This window comes from Mustela putorius, unplaced genomic scaffold (genome assembly GCF_011764305.1).
Source record: "Mustela putorius furo isolate JIRA1106 unplaced genomic scaffold, ASM1176430v1.1 tig00001162_pilon_pilon_pilon, whole genome shotgun sequence".
Lineage (NCBI taxonomy): Eukaryota > Metazoa > Chordata > Mammalia > Carnivora > Mustelidae > Mustela > Mustela putorius.
In genome coordinates, this window is record NW_025421603.1 from 45,514 (window position 1) to 63,847 (window position 18,334).

At 44.9% G+C, this 18,334-nt stretch overlaps 1 protein-coding gene across 2 annotated transcripts in view; it reads right to left on the reverse strand.

The window, feature by feature from the left end:
* Window positions 1–18,040, reverse strand: part of LOC101681262 (ectonucleoside triphosphate diphosphohydrolase 3) — a 34,280-nt gene extending 16,240 nt beyond the window's left edge. Inside the window, exons 1-4 of one of the 2 annotated variants that reach the window (XM_004780247.3) lie at window positions 17,952–18,040; window positions 16,939–17,044; window positions 14,483–14,610; window positions 7,082–7,199 (exon numbers count right to left, since the gene is read on the reverse strand). In XM_004780247.3, coding sequence (XP_004780304.1) covers window positions 7,082–7,199; window positions 14,483–14,610; window positions 16,939–16,978 — 286 coding nt within the window. In that variant the 5' untranslated portion in view covers window positions 16,979–17,044; window positions 17,952–18,040. Of the gene's footprint in view, window positions 1–7,081; window positions 7,200–14,482; window positions 14,611–16,938; window positions 17,096–17,951 lie in introns of both variants that reach the window. The other variant, XM_004780246.3, reaches the window with a different exon arrangement.
* Window positions 18,041–18,334: the final 294 nt, after the last annotated feature.

Consider the following 18,334-nt stretch of genomic DNA (forward strand, 5'->3'; position numbering starts at 1 on the left):
ATGCTGTTGAGTTCTGGCTTTTCCTATAAATTGGTAATCAAATGCAGAGGCTCAGTCAGATTCAGGTTTGGACTTTTTCAGAAGCAGTAATTTATAGGGATTAGTGTGCACTTCCAGCCTGAGGCACACACATCTGGCTACTTCTCTTTGTGCTGTGAGCAGGCTTCAGAGATCATTGCTTGGACTCGTTAGCCCAGTAGGGTTTATGAAATGGTGATGTTTTACTTCCATCTTTCTTGCTTCACTTATTACCCAAATACTTTCCTAAGAGGAAAACTTCTTTCTGGTCAACTATTTGGTAACCCTACGGTACAGTTTGTACAGGAAAGGCAGGATAAGTGCTTGAATCTTTCTCCTTCATCAGCTTAAGAAATAGGGATTGCATGTCCCTTATCCTCCTAATTTATCCAATGAAGGATTTTGTTTGTTGTATATCTTTAGGAACATACGAATTTGAAGATATATTTGATGTGTTTCAATTCATTGCTGTTATTCTTATTAATGGTCCCATTGTTGGCCAGTGGAGTTCTCTTCAACATGAGCCCTGAGTCCTTTAGATATGGTCCCAGAAAACTTTGAGTCTCTGCTCTCTGATATTAGTTGTGTGATCTTATACACTTCTTGCCCCAGCTCAGGAATTAGCCATTTCTCCAAGGAGTCCTGGCTTTTTTTTTTTTTTTTTTTTAGTATGGTATTTAGTGTCTGAAATTTGGAAGCCTTTGCAAGACTTTCCAGAGGACAGACCAAGGAAAGACTTTGTTTCAGGACAAAATGCACCATGAATTCTTATTGGTACTTCTACTTTAAAACTACAGGTTTTTACTTACGTTGATCTTGACCTTCTTTCTCTGATGCTCAAAATCCTGCTTCCCAGAAACTCCAATTGAATAGCTCACTTGCTTTCTTTCACAACCCACGCACAACGATCTTAGTACGAAAATACCAGCACTACCACCAACTGTATGGTTATTGAAAAGAAACTTAAGATTTTTTTGAAGTTCTTTTTGTCTTTAGGGTATATCCTATTAGGCATTATGGACCCTATGTACAGCATCCATGAATAAAATTTTCTTGAAACACATATATGTGTACATGCTCATTTGTCTGCACATTGTATGTGGCTGCTTTTGCGCTAATGTGACAGAGCTGAATGGTCTGACGGAGACCATATGGCCAACAGGTAACAAATACTTATCATCTAGCTCTTCACAGAAAAAGTTTGCTGTTCCTGGAGTTAGATGATTTATGGGCATCTCCAGCTTAATCTGTGCAAAACCAAATTCTTTAATCACTGCTATGCCCCCAACTGATCCACCTCCAGTGCTCGCCTCTCAGGAAGTGGTACCATCATGCATGCAGTTGCTCAGATCAGACCTGGTGCTCAGGCATCACCAACTTAGACGTCGCACATTGAATCTTTCATAAAACCGTGTTGGCTCTATTTTCAAAACAGCTCTCAAATCTGAGCACTTAGTCTCTCCTTCCCCAGAACTGTTCTAGATCAGAATTTCTCAATCTTGGTACCACTGACATTTGGGGCCACATAATTCTTTTTTGTGGGGCCATCCTGCGCATTGCACAATGTTTAGTCTTGGTCTCTATCACTAGATGCCAGCAGTACCACCAACCCCAGTAGTAACAATCAAAAATGTCCCCAGACATTGTTAAATGTTCCCTGGGAAGCCAAGTTGCCCAACACTGAAAAGCACAGTCTCAGTCAGACCACCATAATGCCATAAGTTTATGACATCATTATGTGCACTGTTCTAATAGCCCTGGTTTCCCTGCTTCTGATCACAGCTTGTGACTACATGTTCCACATCCAGAGTGCTCTATTAAAAGTGTAAGTCATATCCATGTTAGTTCCTTAACCAGAATCTCCTGATGACTTCCCAGGATACTCTGAAGAAAATGCATCTGAGTACAAGTCAAACCTCTCGCTGCTCTCAAGGCCCTCTCTGAGCTGGCCTTGACCATGGCGCTGGCCTCACCACTCACCTTTCCTCCTCATACTCTTTCTGCTCCAGTCACACTGGTCCCTTTGGCTTTCCTAGAAAATGCTGAGCAGCTTCCTTCCCCAACCTTTCTGTTCGCCAAGCCCCCTGCTTGGCACGTTCTTCCTTCAAAAACGTGTATGACTTGGGGCGCCTGGGTGGCTCAGTGGGTTAAGCCACTGCCTTCGGCTCAGGTCATGATTTGAGGGTCCTGGGATCGAGTCCCGCATCGGGCTCTCTGCTCGGCAGGGAGCCTGCTTCCCTCTCTCTCTCTCTCTCTGCCTGCCTATCCATCCACTTGTGATTTCTCTCTGTCAAATAAATAAATAAAATCTTAAAAAAAAAAAAGTGTATGACTCACACTCTCACTTTTGCCTCTGCTTAACTATCCCCTCCCAACAGAGCATGATCATTCTCTGTCTACCTACCTCACCTGATTTCTCTTCATAGCACTTCTCCCTGACATGTTATATATGCTTTTATGATCTATCTCCTTGATTCGAATGTGAGTTCCGCAATAGTAGTGACTTCATATATTTCACTTTAGAATCCCCAGTGTCGAGAACAGTTGCCAGCAAACAGTTGATACTCAATACATATTTATTGAATAAATGAATAAATGAATCAGTCAGTCAATGAGATTTTCAAACCAGCGTGCACGTCTATACTAAGGGGATCATGTAGTCTGATCTGATCTGCCAGAGCAGTCTCTGGAAAGGGACTGGTTGGGGGCCTTGCTGGAATGTCAAAACTTGGGGTATCTGAGCATGTCACCTGAAACCTATTTGCATAAGGTCCCATAAGCTTCTTTAGAAGAGACAAAAATTGGGGGGTAATAGGCTCACAGGATCCTAGGATTCACATCCCCAAGAAGGGGGAGGGTTGAAATCACTCTTTCAATGTGGAGAAAGGGCTGACAGATGACTAAAACTTACTCGAGGTGGGACAGAAGCAGAAGATAGGTACCCAAGCAAAGGATGCTTTCAACACCATAGTGGTCTGGACCCCAGTGCAACTCTACAAGGTATTTCAATGGAGGAGATGGTTACATTTAAGCTCTAGTGGAGTTAAAGATCTTTAACCACCAGTGTTTGAAGGGAACACATGAAAGTTTTGTGGGAGGAGGCAGCAGCAGCAGCTTGAGCACCACACACCATCTAAGAGATGAGAGGCATGGAGAGGCCCATTGCCCTCCAGGGAATGGCTTTACAACATGCAGCTTTGGACACCAGCCTGGGGACTGGCACCCAAGGCAGCACTCAGCAACTCAGGAAAACAGCATAACTGAGGACTGATGATACACACCAAGGCCCCTCCACCCCCATCAAGAAAGAAATTTCCAAGAGCCTGGGTATCTGGGAAAGACTACTGGGCAAGCAAGCATTCATCACCCCCTCAGACTAGCCAAGGCAGGGGAATCCTGGGAAATTTGCAACTGGGAAACCAGAAACCCAAATTATCCCTGGAGAAGCCACGTGTCTTCAAGGGGACAACACTTGCCAAACTTTAACTCTGTATTTTGAGCTTTAGTTTGTGGTCTTCTGGTCATCTGAATATATATATGGATCCCTGAGGCTACTGCAATCAAAGGGAAGACGGTGTGGGCTCCATGACCCTGCCCTCCCCTAAATCACATCCAGGGTGGCCAAGGGCCCCCTCCCCTGACAGACTGCCTGTGTCCTTCAATGAAGGTCACATCTCACCCTAACCAGGACTGACTTGGCTGAACTGTTCTCTGGGTCTAAAGAAAGATCTGGGACAGACTAACTTCTTGGCAAGAATATCCACCAGGAGCTCTAAAGTATGCTGCCCCTTGAATAATAATAGCTAACACCTAATTGAGTGCTTACTGTATGCCACACATTTGCCACCTGCTTTATGTATATTATGTCACTGATTCTTCAAGTGATTCCTATGGGATGGTGTTACTATTCATTATGCTTATTTTATAGATGAAGTGGTCAAGACACAGAGAGGTTAGAAACATCCCCAGAGCTCACACAGGAGGGGTGATGTGAGGTATTAATTATTATCCTTTCTTGAAGTGGCTGGTTTCACCTTTCTAAATGAGTATCCTGCTGCCTTCTTTCATGCCTGAAGGTAAGGAAATGACTCAGAAGTTAGGACAACAGAGATGGAATCTCTCACTGAGCTTTGGGCAAGACCTGTGTCTTGTGGATAACAATGCAAACAGTATTCAGAAGACATCTAAGTCCCCTGTGGTGTGGAGCCCGGAGAGACACCAAGCAGATGCCCTTTCCAATAAAGACTAGTGTCTCAGCTGTCATCTCCTGCATGGTTTGCCTCAGCTGCAGAGAGCTGCCTTGCTCAATGTCTCACTCTTCCCAGAATGGCAATATCCAACAATTGATGGCAACAGGGGTATCACAGTCTAGCTAATTCAGGCCATGCAGGAGAACACCGATCAGCTGAAGCTTGGTCATGCCCCTGTGGCTGTTTGACATCTCTTTCTGACCAATCCTCCTTCTTCGTCCTTTCTTCCAAAGGTGTGGATCTCTAATAACTATCTTGCGTCCTAAACTCTAGCTCAAAACCAGCTTCTTGACAACCTAACCTGGACACCTATGTACCAGGGTAGGGTGAGCTCCTAGCTGCCCTCCAGGGAAGGGCAGATATCAGAACTCACTCTGTTATCAAAGAAGTCTGTTAGTCTCCCTACAGGAAAGGCTAATTCTGCACTCCAGCTTTTTCAATGCCACTTGGGCAGCTTATTGAGGTAAATGAAAGAAGCTGTTTGGGGCTGGGGAGACCAGTCCAGAGTCTCTAACCTCTTGTCCTATGGGCCAAGGGTATGCCTGTTAACAGATTCAGGATGCACTAGTCAGGAAGCTCTACACCAAGTTAGAGATCATGATGCTCTAAAGAGGGTGGCTTTTTTTTTTTCTTTCATAAACCTATAATGTATTATTAGCCCCAGGGGTACAGGTCTGTGAATCACCAGGTTTACACACTTCACAGCACTCACCATAGCACATACCCTCCCCAATGTCCATAATCCCACCCCCCTCTCCCTCCCCCCCCAGCCACTCTCAGTTTGTTTTGTGAGATTAAGAGTTACTTATGGTTTGTCTCCCTCCCGATCCCATCTTGTTTCATTTATTCTTTTCCTACCCTCCAAACCGCCACGTTGCATCTCCACCTCCTCGTATCAGGGAGATCATATGATAGTTATCTTTCTCTGATTGACTTATTTCGCTAAGCATAATGTAAGAGGGTGGCTTTAAAAAAAAGTACACACATACACACAATCACTAACTGGGGTTTGTTATGAGTACTAAAGATTTCATTATAAAAGGCAAAATTATAAACCTTTGATTGAAGAATATCTTTATGACCTCAGGCTAAGAAAGATATCTTAAATACAAAAGAGCAAATCATAAAGACTGATAACTATTCCTACATAAAAAGTAAACTGTTCACCAAAGGACGCAATGAAGAGACTTAGAAAGATGAATCATGAGCTGTAAGGGGATAGGATGACAACATAAAAATACCAACAAAGCACTCAGATTTACTGTATTTATAAACAACTCCAATGAGTCGATGAGAAAAAAAAAATCAAGCATTTAGAAGAAAAGTGAGCAAAAGACATGAACGGGCACTTCACAAAAAAAGAAACAGCCATAAGTATACGAAATACAAATATAAAACATGTAAATACATTTATAATTTGTAATTTTATAAATAAATAAAATATAAATATACTCAACCTTATTTATAACCATCCTTTCCATTACCATGGATATACAAACGTACCACATGGAAAAATGAATGAGCTTCAGCTACTCCTGTCAATGTAGATGAATCTTAAACACCCAATGTTAGTGAACAAAGCAAATAACATAAGAATAAATGTTTGATTCCATTTATATAAATACGTGTTTGATTCCATTTTCAAGAACAGGAAAAACTAGGGAGAGACTGGTTGGGTTATGGACATGGGGAAGGTATGTGCTATGGTGAGTGCTGTGAAATGCATAAGCCTGATGATTCATAGACCTGTACCCCTGGGGCAAACGATACATTATATGTTAATAAAAATAATTTTTAAAAAAAGAACAAGAAAAACTAAATGCCTAAGGACAAAACTAGAAAGAAAAACAAGAGAACAGTGAATATAAAATTCAGGCTATGTTGTGGAGATGCCGAGAATGTTGTTTTAGGGGTTGGCATCTCACAGGCCAAATCTGGTTCATTATCTTTTTTTTTTTTTTAATACAGCCTGTGAGCTAAGATAGTTTTTACATTTTTAAATAACAAGGAAAAATTAAAACAATATTTTGTGACCTTTGAGAACTATATGAACTTCAAAATTTCAGGGTCCATAGATCAAGCTGTACTGGAATAGAACCAAACCCGTGTTTATGTATTGTCCATCCTTGTTCATCTCTTTCTACCACACCACTCCCAATATACACAGCCAATGAGAACACAATTTCCCTACTGGAATATAATTTTCCACAACTTGCTCATCTTTCTGCTTATCTTATGAGCAGAGACCTTGACTGCCTTTGTTCTGGATTATATATTCTCAAGGATGTTTGCATAATAAGCAGACTCAGAAGATAGAGACAGTGTTCTTCCCCAGATCAAAAGGCAGGTATTATAAATGTTTCAGGTTCCCTAATCTCGGGGTTTGTCTTCTGTAATACGACTCACTGTGTGAGCAAATACGGTCTGGCCCTCTCTACACCATCTTGTGCAAAGTGAGGCTTAGAGAACCAGCTCAAGAAAATGTTGTTATTGTGAGCAATAAGTCATCCTTGGTTCTGACCCTGGAGACATGTCTTCCACCAGCCTTCATTCTTGCAAGTGTGGCAGGGTAAAATCTCACACCATGCATGTTTCAGACATGAGAAAACTGAAGCCTAGGAAGGGAAGTGAGTGGCCCAAGGTCACTGAATGGGTGACGCACTAGCGCAGGATTGTTTATGTTCCTGATGCCCAGTCCCGTGCTCGTTCTCTGCCTTTGGGCAGCTTCTTGGGATCCCTCCAGGCTTCTTTGAAGGCCCTTGGGACTCTCCCTTGCTTCTCTATGGGACTCCTGCACACACTCTGGGCCTTACCTTTAACACTACACTTGAAGGTTTGACTGACCACTCCAGTATTATTCTCCTTCTCCGCTGGCCACTGATATACGTAGACGGTGGTTCTGGAGGACCCGGCATCGAGCACGACTCCATACTGAACAAAAGGGGAAAGGGAGAGTCAGAAATGGGCTGGGCTTCTCTGAGGACTCATTTCCAATGGGTCACTGAGAACCCCGAATTCTCTCATGAGCTTACTCCACACCACATCATTTAGGTAGGGGCTGACCAAGGGGAAAAAATTATTTGCTCCAAACCAACTTCGTCTCCTTGGACTGTGGGGGAAAGGGATGGGATGAGGTGGTCAGGTGTTCTGGGGCCTGGTTCTCAGCTTTGGCCACACCTTAGAATCACTTGGGAAGTTTCTGAAGCCCCCAGTTCCGAGATCTATCCCAGGCCCATTAAATCAGACTCTCGGAGTGGACAAAGGCATCGGCAGTGTCTAAAGCTCTCGTGGTGACCCAGTATGAAGCCAAGGTTAAAATCAGCACTCCAAGGATCCTGCCCATCCCCAGTTTCTTCCTTACCCAGACCTCTGAGGTAGGGAACAGAAGCCACCTGGGTCTCAGGAGGGAAATGAATAGTCAGTCACCTGCTGCCCAAATAAACACAGGAAGTTCTCACAAGGGAGAGACACATTAATACCTGTATTAACCTTCAGAAGGAAAGTGTTCATAATTAAGGAGAAAAACCCCACAATACAAACTAATGTTGACATACTGTCCCACTTTGGTAACATGGTACATGAACAGACAGGAGGGTTTTGCCAGGGCTAGCTGTGCTGGGGATTGCTGGCTAGGAGCCCTGGACCACCTCCCCAGCTAGAGAGAAGCACCAGGGAGTGTCCCCTGAGGGTCTTTTCAGACCAGGCCCTGGACCAAGCCTGAGCAGGAAAGAGCACGCGTTAGCAGCCTATGGGGACTAGAATGAGTAATGCTGACTGAGGTCTGTGAGTGCTTGGACCTGGAGTCAGCTCAGGACAGCAGAGACTTCTGGGTCACAGCAATTCCCCAATTCTACCACTGTTGGGTTAGGCTGCTCCTTTCAGTGAGGAAGATGAATTTGGGTTCTGGAGGCAGGGTGACTCAGGTGGATGCTTGCTTTACGTCCCTGGGTAGGAGGCCTAAGCTCTGTGGGTTTTCTTATCTTCCAACAACTCAACCTTGAGAAGTCCACAGGAGACCAAACATCTGATACTTAATGTTTGCTCAATAAATACAGGCTATATAGAAAGATCAATAAAGCAAAATAAATAAAATTACAAAGCAAGGAAAAGAGGAAAGAAAAGAAAATAACACCCTTCAAATTCAAATCCCACCATTGTTCTAACATCTTACTATGTATCTTTTCTACTGGTCTTCTGTGTCTATAGCTACGCATGTGAATATGTGGCTAGACATATGTTTTCAATTCCATACAGGAGTGCTCTCTTCGACAGCACATATACTAAAATCAATTCGATAAAGGATTACACTGTACATAGTCTTTTCCAATGCTCTTTTCTTACTCAATAAGCTTATCATGCACATCTCTCCCTGCCAGTAAAAATACTGATATCATTTTCACCAATTCCCTGATTCTAGACATCTGGGAGGGTTCCACTTCCCACTATTTTTTTTTTTTAAAGATTTTATTTATTTATTTATTTGACAGAGAGAGAGATCACAAGTAGGCAGAGAGGCAGGCAGAGAGAGAGAGAGGAGGAAGCAGGCTTCCTGCTGAGCAGAGATCCCGATGCGGGACTCGATCCCAGCACCCTGAGATCATGACCTGAGCCGAAGGCAGCGACTTAACCCACTGAGCCACCCAGGCGCCCCTCCACTTCCCACTATTAACAAGCGCTTGTTTCATCTGAAATGGGACCAAATAAAAACATGTTGCTCCAGCTCCTCAATCACAGCTTCCCCATTATATTGACACGGAACATCCTGTGTCCATTGGTATTTGAACTTGGACAGCCTCCTAATCTCAGCCTTCAATCTGATGAACGCTGACAGGGATCTTGACACGATACCCCCTGCAAACAAGGGAGGTATTGTTCACAGCCTGCTCTGGGCAGAAACTCACCAAGGAGATTAGCGCACAGGTGGAGCCGAAGGAAACCAGGCACTCAAGAGTTCTGCCACCCAACCAGTCCACTTTCTCCCCTCCCACCTGCTGCTGACCCCTCAGCGCCCCTCCCCCGAACCCTCCACACCTGGTGCTGACTAGAGGAGGGAGTACATGACGAGAGCAACCACTCCACAGGTTCCCCACTCTTCCCATATCTTCTGGAACCAAACACTTCACAAACCGTGTGTTTTCCCTGTGAAGGGAACTTGGGGCTGCTGGGCCAAGATCAGAAAGGAGGAAGAAGGGCCACTCTCATTCCAATCCTCATCCCAGCTGGGATCCAGTTGTTATCATGGTGGGAGCAGCCAGAGACATTTCACAATGAGCCTGGAGAAATGGCTGCCCCTTGGGCACCTGCCAATGCACTGACAGGGACAAGCCCTGAGCCCAGCACTACTTCTGAGTAGCCACCATCATCCCCTGACATTTTCAAAAATGGGAAAATTGGTTTTAGCCAGTTTTCAGAGCACATTTGCCTAGATCAGTGACACTCAATGTGGTTCAGTGGAGGGCACGAGGTGGGGACTAATTTTCATTCAGTTCAGCTAGATGGAAAGCAGTAAGTTACCCTCTGTTTAATGCAGTGTCAGGAAAAAAATATGGCTAGAATGTGGAACTGAAGACGTACTCAGTGGGTTAACCAAAAGGAAACAGCCTTCCATATGAACTGCACGATCCAAAACTTAAGGACCACGTAAGCTTCTAACAAAACAAAAGCAAGGATCATAAGATCAGCTTCTTAGATTTACCACCATCACCATCATCATCATCATCACTACTAGCATAATAATAGGAATAGTAGTAGTAAACAATTGCTGAGTACTTATAATACGTCAGGCACTGCACAAAGTGCTTTAGTACTGCATTCAGAAGGCAGGTGTTGTCATCATTCCCACCTGACAGATGGGGAAACAGGCTCACAGAGGTAAATAATTGCCCACAGTCCCAAGCCCGAGTCTAACTGAACATCAGTCCTGTTCACAGAGCCGCCATGCTTTCACTGAGTTCCAAGGAAACCAGGTCTACCAGGGTTGACTGTTTCATAATAAGGTGTGCATTCGTGGATCTTTTGTTCAGACATAAAGTCCCTCAAAAGCAAACTCGCAGTTGAATAGTGTGCAGATCTGGCTGGAGAGGAGGTGGACCAAGGTGATGAAGGAGTTGCATCTTTCTGGAAAGGAGGAAACCAATTATCTAACTCTCACTCTCCAAAGGAGAGGCCGCAAGTCACCAGAGCTCCAGGCTGATGACTGAGAAACAATAAGGGTTAGGAGGGAATGGTTTTAGCAAGCTTGGTCCTGTGGCTGTGCTTTGGAGAGTAACGGCCAAGCATGGGACAGTGACCCAACATGGGGATCTAATGTGACCTGAGAGGGACTATGTAGGCCCCTCTTCAATAATGATGTCATGTGGCTATCAGGGGCAATGGCAATGGGATACCGGTCATATTGGACTGGGAAGCCGTAGGACTTCTAGACAGTTGTGGTTGGGGTTTGGGAGGACAAGGTCTCAAAAGGACAATAAGAGACTTAATGATAATAAAGCCAGTGGGGGCCTGAGTGAAAAAGAAAAATCATGCCATCATGTTTATTCTTCAGGCTGGTAGGTCAGGTCAGACCAGTAACAATGAAAATGGAACTGGGGACACTTCGATCCTTGACTAAGTTTTAATAGTTCTGCTGTTCAACTCAAATGAACCAAGGTTAGGTAGGCCAAGGTTGGATTTAAGAGCCAATTATCATGGTTAGGATCTTAAGGAGCAGTCTAGGGACCCTCAGATAGGCAATTGTGGAGCTGTCCCCTCATAACCAACTGTCAGTGGCACACCAAGGCAAAACAAACTTCAAGGTATGGAAACATAAACAGAACAGTTTAAAAGCCCTTGTATTCACTCAGCTTCACTCCCACAACTCCCCTTCCCACCCTTAGCACACACTGCAAAACAAAAAAAAAAAAAAAGAGGCTTGTCCTCACTCTGAAATGAGCTACATGTGGAATGTTCTTTCAAGTGGCCATTCTGCTCTTGGTTCCACTGGCTCAGAACATCTGTCTTTTCTCACATTAAATCCACCCAATTAAGCAGAATGGGTCTTCTGAGCCAGTATTCCAATGCTCTACAACTTCCTTTCCCCTACAACGATGACCAGGACCTGGCAGCAGGATTTGAGAAGTGTGTCCTCTGATCCTTCTAAACCCTTGCTTAAGGCCAACATTCTCTGCTCTGTTTTGTTTCTTGGGCACCACGTCTGCTATTTCCAGTCCATTTAATTGTAAGAAGCTGTCTGCCCTTTCTGTTCCTTTATTTTCTTATCTGCAAAATGAGGATAAAAATAATCTATCTATGTGGAATAGTCACTGAGGGTTCCCTGACCACATCCCTCAGGCCATGCACTTTCCACCTGCCTGAAGGCTTTCTCCGGGGACTTGAGCCCACCTGAACATACAACAGCCAGAAACACTAAGGAGTGAATGTCTTCCAGGGCGTAGCCACTCAACCAATGACTAGCAGAAGTTAGTGTGTAAGTATGTCCTTGAGTGGGATACCTGTGAGGCAGTGGTTCTAGATGCCCTTTGGTAGAAGACAACCCTGCGATGGATTCTATACTGGCTCCCAGAGATTCCCTGCAGAACTGAGCCCTTGCTGCCTGCAGGGGTAACCTACTGGGTGGCAGACCCTCCACCAGCTGCCTTCCCACCCCCTACCTAGGCTTCCTAGGGTCATTTCCAAATGGCCTACTTTTACTCACATCTTTGACCAAGGGAACCCACCTGACCCAGGAGCATGAAACAGATGAGTTTTCCTCCTTCGGCTGTAGCCTCCTTACTGCGCTGGGGTCTACTTCTCTCTATTTAGTTTGCTCTTCTAGTGTTCTGTCAATTCCTCCATGTCCCTCCAGTATGAACAGAAGAGTTACCTCTTTCTTCTTGGAACAAGTGGAAGCCAGCGCTGGCAAATGCCCTAACTAGCCCATCCCTAACTTTTGTAGGGAAAATTTTATAAATGCAGGCTTTTACTCTCCCTCCCAACTTCCACCTGTCCTCATCCCTGGGCTCCGGGGATTGGGCTCCAGATCCACAGAATAAAGAGCCTCATGCACTTACACATTGTCTATAGAAAGTGTGACAGCTCAGACTCCACATCTCTGCTCTGTCTACATTTGCTGCAAAGAGCTGCTCTTTTGCAACCCCTCAGACCACTGGTGAGGACAGTCCTCTGGAGGAGACCCATAAAGACCCTGGCTTCTGGAGTCCCAGGCACCACAGGTTGTTCTAGAAGGGGAAGCATGGCTCTGGGTAGGCACATTCCCTTGTGCTCTGAAGATAACCCTAAAATACAACTAGAGCTGGTTCCTCTGAAATATGGGTTGTAAGAGTGATTACTGGGGTCTAAGAGGGCTATTTAGCTTGCCCCCATGTGGGGGATACCTCCATCTCTCAGTTCAGCAAAACTTCTGCATCTGCACCCATCTTCCCCACCTTCCCACCTGTGCAAAAGAGGACAAGTACTCCTGTCAGAGGTAGTACCTTCTTCTGGGTCCCCCATTCTGCACTTAGGATCAGGGAGAAGAGGGAGGGGAGTGAAGAAAAAGAAGACAGGAACAGGAAGACAAGTTTTCATTTCCGGTCTGCCATCCACTGGTCAAACCTATGATTTCTCATTTGCAAGATGATGGTGACAATGCTTGCTTTGTCCCCCTGCTATAGCTATCACAAGAGTTACATGAGATAATTCAGGGGAAAGTGTTCCCTAAACTGAAACTGCAATTTACAAAGTGTAACGAAATGGTGTTACTTTCAGTTGCAATCCTGATTTTCCATAGTTAATACAAGAAGTCAGTGCCTGGAGCTTGGGGCAATGGCTTCTCTAGGCCTTGGCTCATGTCTTTGGACAACCAGATAATTTGTTTTTCCTCATCACTGGACAGTTGTAGAAGGTTTCTTTTTTCTTTGTGTTATTCATGGGGAGGGTGTTGACATTCTTAAATAAAATGTCCTATAAAAGAGCCAAATGCCATTATCTATGGGAGATTTACTTTAATCTTAAGAGCAGTCTCAGAATGGTATGTCAAACTTGCCCACAAAGCTGAGGCAATACTCATTTCCTTTTTATCTTTAAAAACTTTAAAAAACTTCTATTTCAAATATAGCCTTTGAACAGTCACTAAGAGCAGGAAGATATAGAAAGTACTCATGAGGTCAAGGGCAAAGGATAAATGAGATTCAAATAAGAGTTTAATTCCTTGGATCCTATGACCCTCTAGCTAAGAAGGGTTTTTACACTTTTAAAAAATCATAAGAAGACCAAAAGAAGAAGAAGAAGAAATGTGATCTAGACTATAAATGACCTTCAAAGCCTAAAATATGTACTATTTAGCTCTTTACAGAAAGTGTGCCAAACTCTACCAAAAGGATTCTCTTTCATTTGACAAGTCCCTCATGGGATTACCTCCCCTCACTCTAACAGCCAAGGGTGGGGTGACACACATGGTTTTCAGACCGTCAGACATCATCTGAAAGGCCATGTGGGGACTGACTTATCAAGAGCTAAGAGTAGCCTCTGAAACTGAGCACAAGATTCTCAGTAATTTTTTGAGGCGAAGAATTAGAGGGATCATGGGACACTTCTAGACTCAAGAGAGGTAGCACAAATACAGCCCAAGGAGACCTTTTCAAGTCTTTGATGTTTTGCTTATAAGGTTAGGCCAGAAGAGGAGTCTGGGTCTCCTGGTTTCCACTTTTTTTTTTTTTAATTTATTTATTTGACAGAGATCACAAGTCGGTGAGAGGCAGGCAGAGAGAGAGAAGCGGGCTCCCCGCAGAGCAAAGAGCCCGATGTGGGGCTTGATCCCAGGACCCTGGGATCATGACCTGAGCTGAAGGCAGCGGCTTAATCCACTGAGCCACCCAGGCGCCCCTCCTTGTTTCCACTTATGATCAGGGTTGTGCGTTCTTGGAGGAATGCACAAGTTGGTAGATCTTTGGTAGTCATCTGCAACTCTTGGCTACAAAATTTAGCTTTGGTTCCACAGTCAGAAGTTAAAATAAGGCCACATAGTTCTCAGAGAAGTTGTCACCATTAACATTTTCTAGTGTCAAACATCACAAAACCAGTATGTCCAAAGCTCCTCCCTCAGCTCTTGCACCGAAGACCCTTGGGTTCTCCCTTGGGTCTTCCTCCATGGCAGTTGGAGAAAGGGTTTTCTTCTAACTCATGACTTTAGAATAATTGATGTCATAGCCCATCCCTTCAGTGGCAATCCCACTTACCTTCAGTCCTGGAAGGAGGACCTCTTTGTGGTGAAACTGGATGACTGTGATGGCCACAAGCACCACAACACTCAAAAGCAAGACCACCAAGGCAATGATGGCTGGGGTTCGGGAGAGAGCCTTGAAGCCTAAAATGGGAAGACCCAGCAGACACGTGAGCGGAAAGTAGGAATGAGGCATCAGCTTTCTTTGCAGAATCCATAGATTGGGTGCATAACTGTGTGCATTTGTCACTTCCTGTGGCTTTAGTGAGACCTACACTTTTAAGGTAGAACAGGGATTGGGTTTCAATAGCCATTTACCTTTTCTCCAAAAGAGTAGACTAAGACATCATTTGCAGAGAGGGTGTGCATAGTTTTGTTTCCTGGTATCTCCCCAGATGTATTAAGAATACTACTAGTTGTCCCTGAGATGATTTACAATAATATTTATTCTAATATAGACTTTAAAAAATGGGTTTTCTATTAAGCAGGTGATAAAATATTTCATTTAAAAATAATATCGGGTTGCCTGGGTGGCTCAGTCGGTTAAGCAACTGCCTTTGGCTCAGGTCATGATCCCAAGAGTCCTGGGATTGAGTCCCACATCAGGCTCCCTGCTCAGTAGGGAGCCTGCTTCTTCTTTTCCCTCTGGCTGCTGCTCTGCTTACTTGTGCCCTCTTTCTCGCTCTCTCTCTCTGTTAAATAAATAAATAATTTTATTAAAAAATATATATATCAGATAAAATAAATTATTGCTTTACGTCAGATATAACCAATGATTATAAAGTTCAGTACACAGTGATATACCGTCTTGCAAACAGTAACACATATGAATTTCTAAAAACACTACGTTTCCCAGAAAGAAGTCAACCTCAGTCACTTTTCCTATGTCTACAGGGAAGCCATAGGGTCTCACCTACATCTTCAAAGAACAGCTAGACCCTAAGCCATGTGTTCAAAGGGGTCATATCATCTCTGGCATTTGTATTTTAATTGTAACATATAAACTGTACTATTTAAAAGCAAAATAATAATAATGAAACCTATGAATAATCTTCAACTAAATACAAAGCCTCTGAAGAAAGATGATTATATCTGAATTGTGTAAGGTATACAATTACTATAATGGACTAGGTCTATGTATTAAAGTTAAACTAATATTGCTTAACTAGATGATTTTGAACAGATATTTACTGGGGTCTTAACAAAACAGTGTGAGCTAATGGAATTTTTATAAATAAAGTAGCAAATACATTTTCAGAAAAAAAAATATTGTTCAATACTGAAATGACTTCATTCATGTGAAGTTCTGAAACAGGAAGGTGATAGAAATCAGAGCAGTGACCATCCTGGGTGTTGGTTGGGTATAGGGACTCACTGAGAAGGAATACAGGGGCACTTTCTGGAGTCACAGAAATGCTCTATATCTTCCTAGAATTATGGGGTATATGGGTGTGTGCATTTGTCAAAATTCATCAAACCTTTCAAAGTCCTTTAAGGAAAACCTGAAAATCCAAGTAAACTAGCTCCTTAGGTACAATTTCCTTTTACAAAAAAAGATTTGTCTAAGTTGCCCGTACCACCCTAAAATTATATCCTTTGGAAGACAAGAATGCCCAGTTCGGGGGCATGACTAAAGACCATCTGTCCAGGAGGTGCAGGAGAGGGTGTGCTTTGTAAGCAGTCTGCTGAGCACAGTTGTGTGTTTGGTCTCCCAAGTCCTCTGTGTTTCAGCACTTTTCAGGTAAATAGCTATGATTACCTTCAGCAAATCCTGGCCCCAGCAGAAAAGCCTATTGCAAAGCCAAACGGACTAGAGCAGGTCTCATTTGTTTAGGGAATGCAGTCCAGAACTGTGCTGTCATTAGGAGTGAACAAACACTATAATTACAAGCTGTCTACCTGAGAGTGGAGAGGCCAGACCCTTCTGGGCTTCCACATGAGCGACTGTAAAACGTGCTCCAGAGGCAGGCAGGTAGGGCAAGCTTGGCAGTATGTGTGGGTGCATGTGTGTGAGAATTCTGCACATGTGCCTCCAGCAGCAAGGGTAGGACGCTGGACCTGGGGTGGGGGTGCAGAGTGCAGAACCTGTAGACACTGTGCCAGCAACAACACTGGGATGGAAGAAGAGGAAAGATCTAAGGACTTTACAATGCATTACAAAAGCAACAATATTCTCAACCAAACCCCACACGCAGCTTGGTAAGGGAAACCACAAACAGCCAAATTAATGGATTAGGCAAACCGGAAAAACCATTTAAGCGAGACATGCATGTTAGTCCTTGTTTTGCGTAGCTTTGATCAAAAGCATTACTTCTACCTGAGGCATGCTGGTGGTGAAAGCTCAGTAAGTGACTGAGTCTCAAACCACAGACGTTAAACTCAATGGCAGGGGCCACGCATGAAGAACTGTGGGCTGAAGCATGGGCTGTGACTTGAGAATACCACACCTGCTGCCTGCTTGGAGATACTAACCTGCTTGCTCACTGGGTTGGCGGGTCAGCACAGTGAACATCTTTCCTCCCAACCGTAGGCAAGAGAACACAGAATGACGGTGTGTCGTTGGCCCCTGACTTCAGTTCTGGAAACCAGCAGTGTTAAGCCCAGTTTGGGGGCAGGACTAAAAAAACATCTGTCCAGGGAGGAAGGGGAGTGATACATAGCAGTCTCCTGACCACAGCCACGTGGCTGCCTCCTGTTCCTCAGTTTTCAGGTAAAAAGCTAATGACTACCTTAAGCAAACTCTTGTCCCAGCCGGAAAGCCTGTCACGAAGCAAAACCTGCTTTCAAACCCACTTCACTTCTTCCAAATCAAAACCTCTTGGGGGACAGAGAAACAGAGCCCTTTGGATAAAAACCCAAAGCTGAGCTTAAATTCTAGTGTCACCTCCCCAGATGCAACGAGAAGAACAGGTTTGCTGAATTTTAAATAGAAAATTTTCCCAAAAAATAAGTCAATCATTTCTTTCAGATTTTTTCCACCTGTACACACCGACTGGGGCAGAAGGAATCTTCCACCTATTAGCAACATTCATAGGACTGAGGCAGGGCTTTTCTTCAAATCGCAGAAGCAAGGGAGATTTTTGTGGGTGTTGGCACCCGCGAGCCTAGAGTCGCCCCTGAAAAACCTAGGAGGGATATTTTTAGCTGCTGTTTGGAAACAATTGCAAAGGGATGTCGGGCCCCCGGGATCCAGCGCCCCAGGATCTGGGAGGCCCCGCTGTGGAACTGTGTCTCCACACAGCCAGGAGAGCTAAGCGCCAACCCATCTCCGGAGTCGCAGATGTGTTCGGTGGGGACGCGTCCACCTCTCCGGGCTTGGCAGGGACTACCTCCCTGCCTCCCAGGATTGGGGGGCGCGCACCCTTCGGTCCCTCCCTCCAGTCCTCTCTGAAATCCGATCTGTTTTCCTGCCTTTCTAGCTCCCAGCCCCACGAAGCTTTCCGATCCTTCCTCAGCGGCTCGGGCGCGGGGTCCCCGGTGCTCACCTGTGCGCAGACGGTGGCAGCAGGGCAAGCTGGGCTGTCGCAGTGGCAGCGAGCGGCCAACGCTCCGGAGGCTCTGCGGAGGCAGGGGAAGCAGGGCGGCCCCGGGGCGTGGCGGGGGCGGAGCAGTCGGGCCGAGGACCGCCCCCGCGGCCGGGTCAAGGCCCAGCACCTTTGCTTCATCTTATCCGTTCTGGTCCTCTGCACCACCATGCCGCCTGGACCTACCCGGGGAAGGCCGGGAGGGTGTCCACTGCGTGTCCATCAAACATCGATGTCAAGGCCAAGGACCCTTTGATCTCTCTTTTGGTTTCCTCCATCCTCACCTCAAGACTACTTGGGGCAGGAGGCAGGGCAGAGTGTAGAAACCCGGCACTGCTTGTATG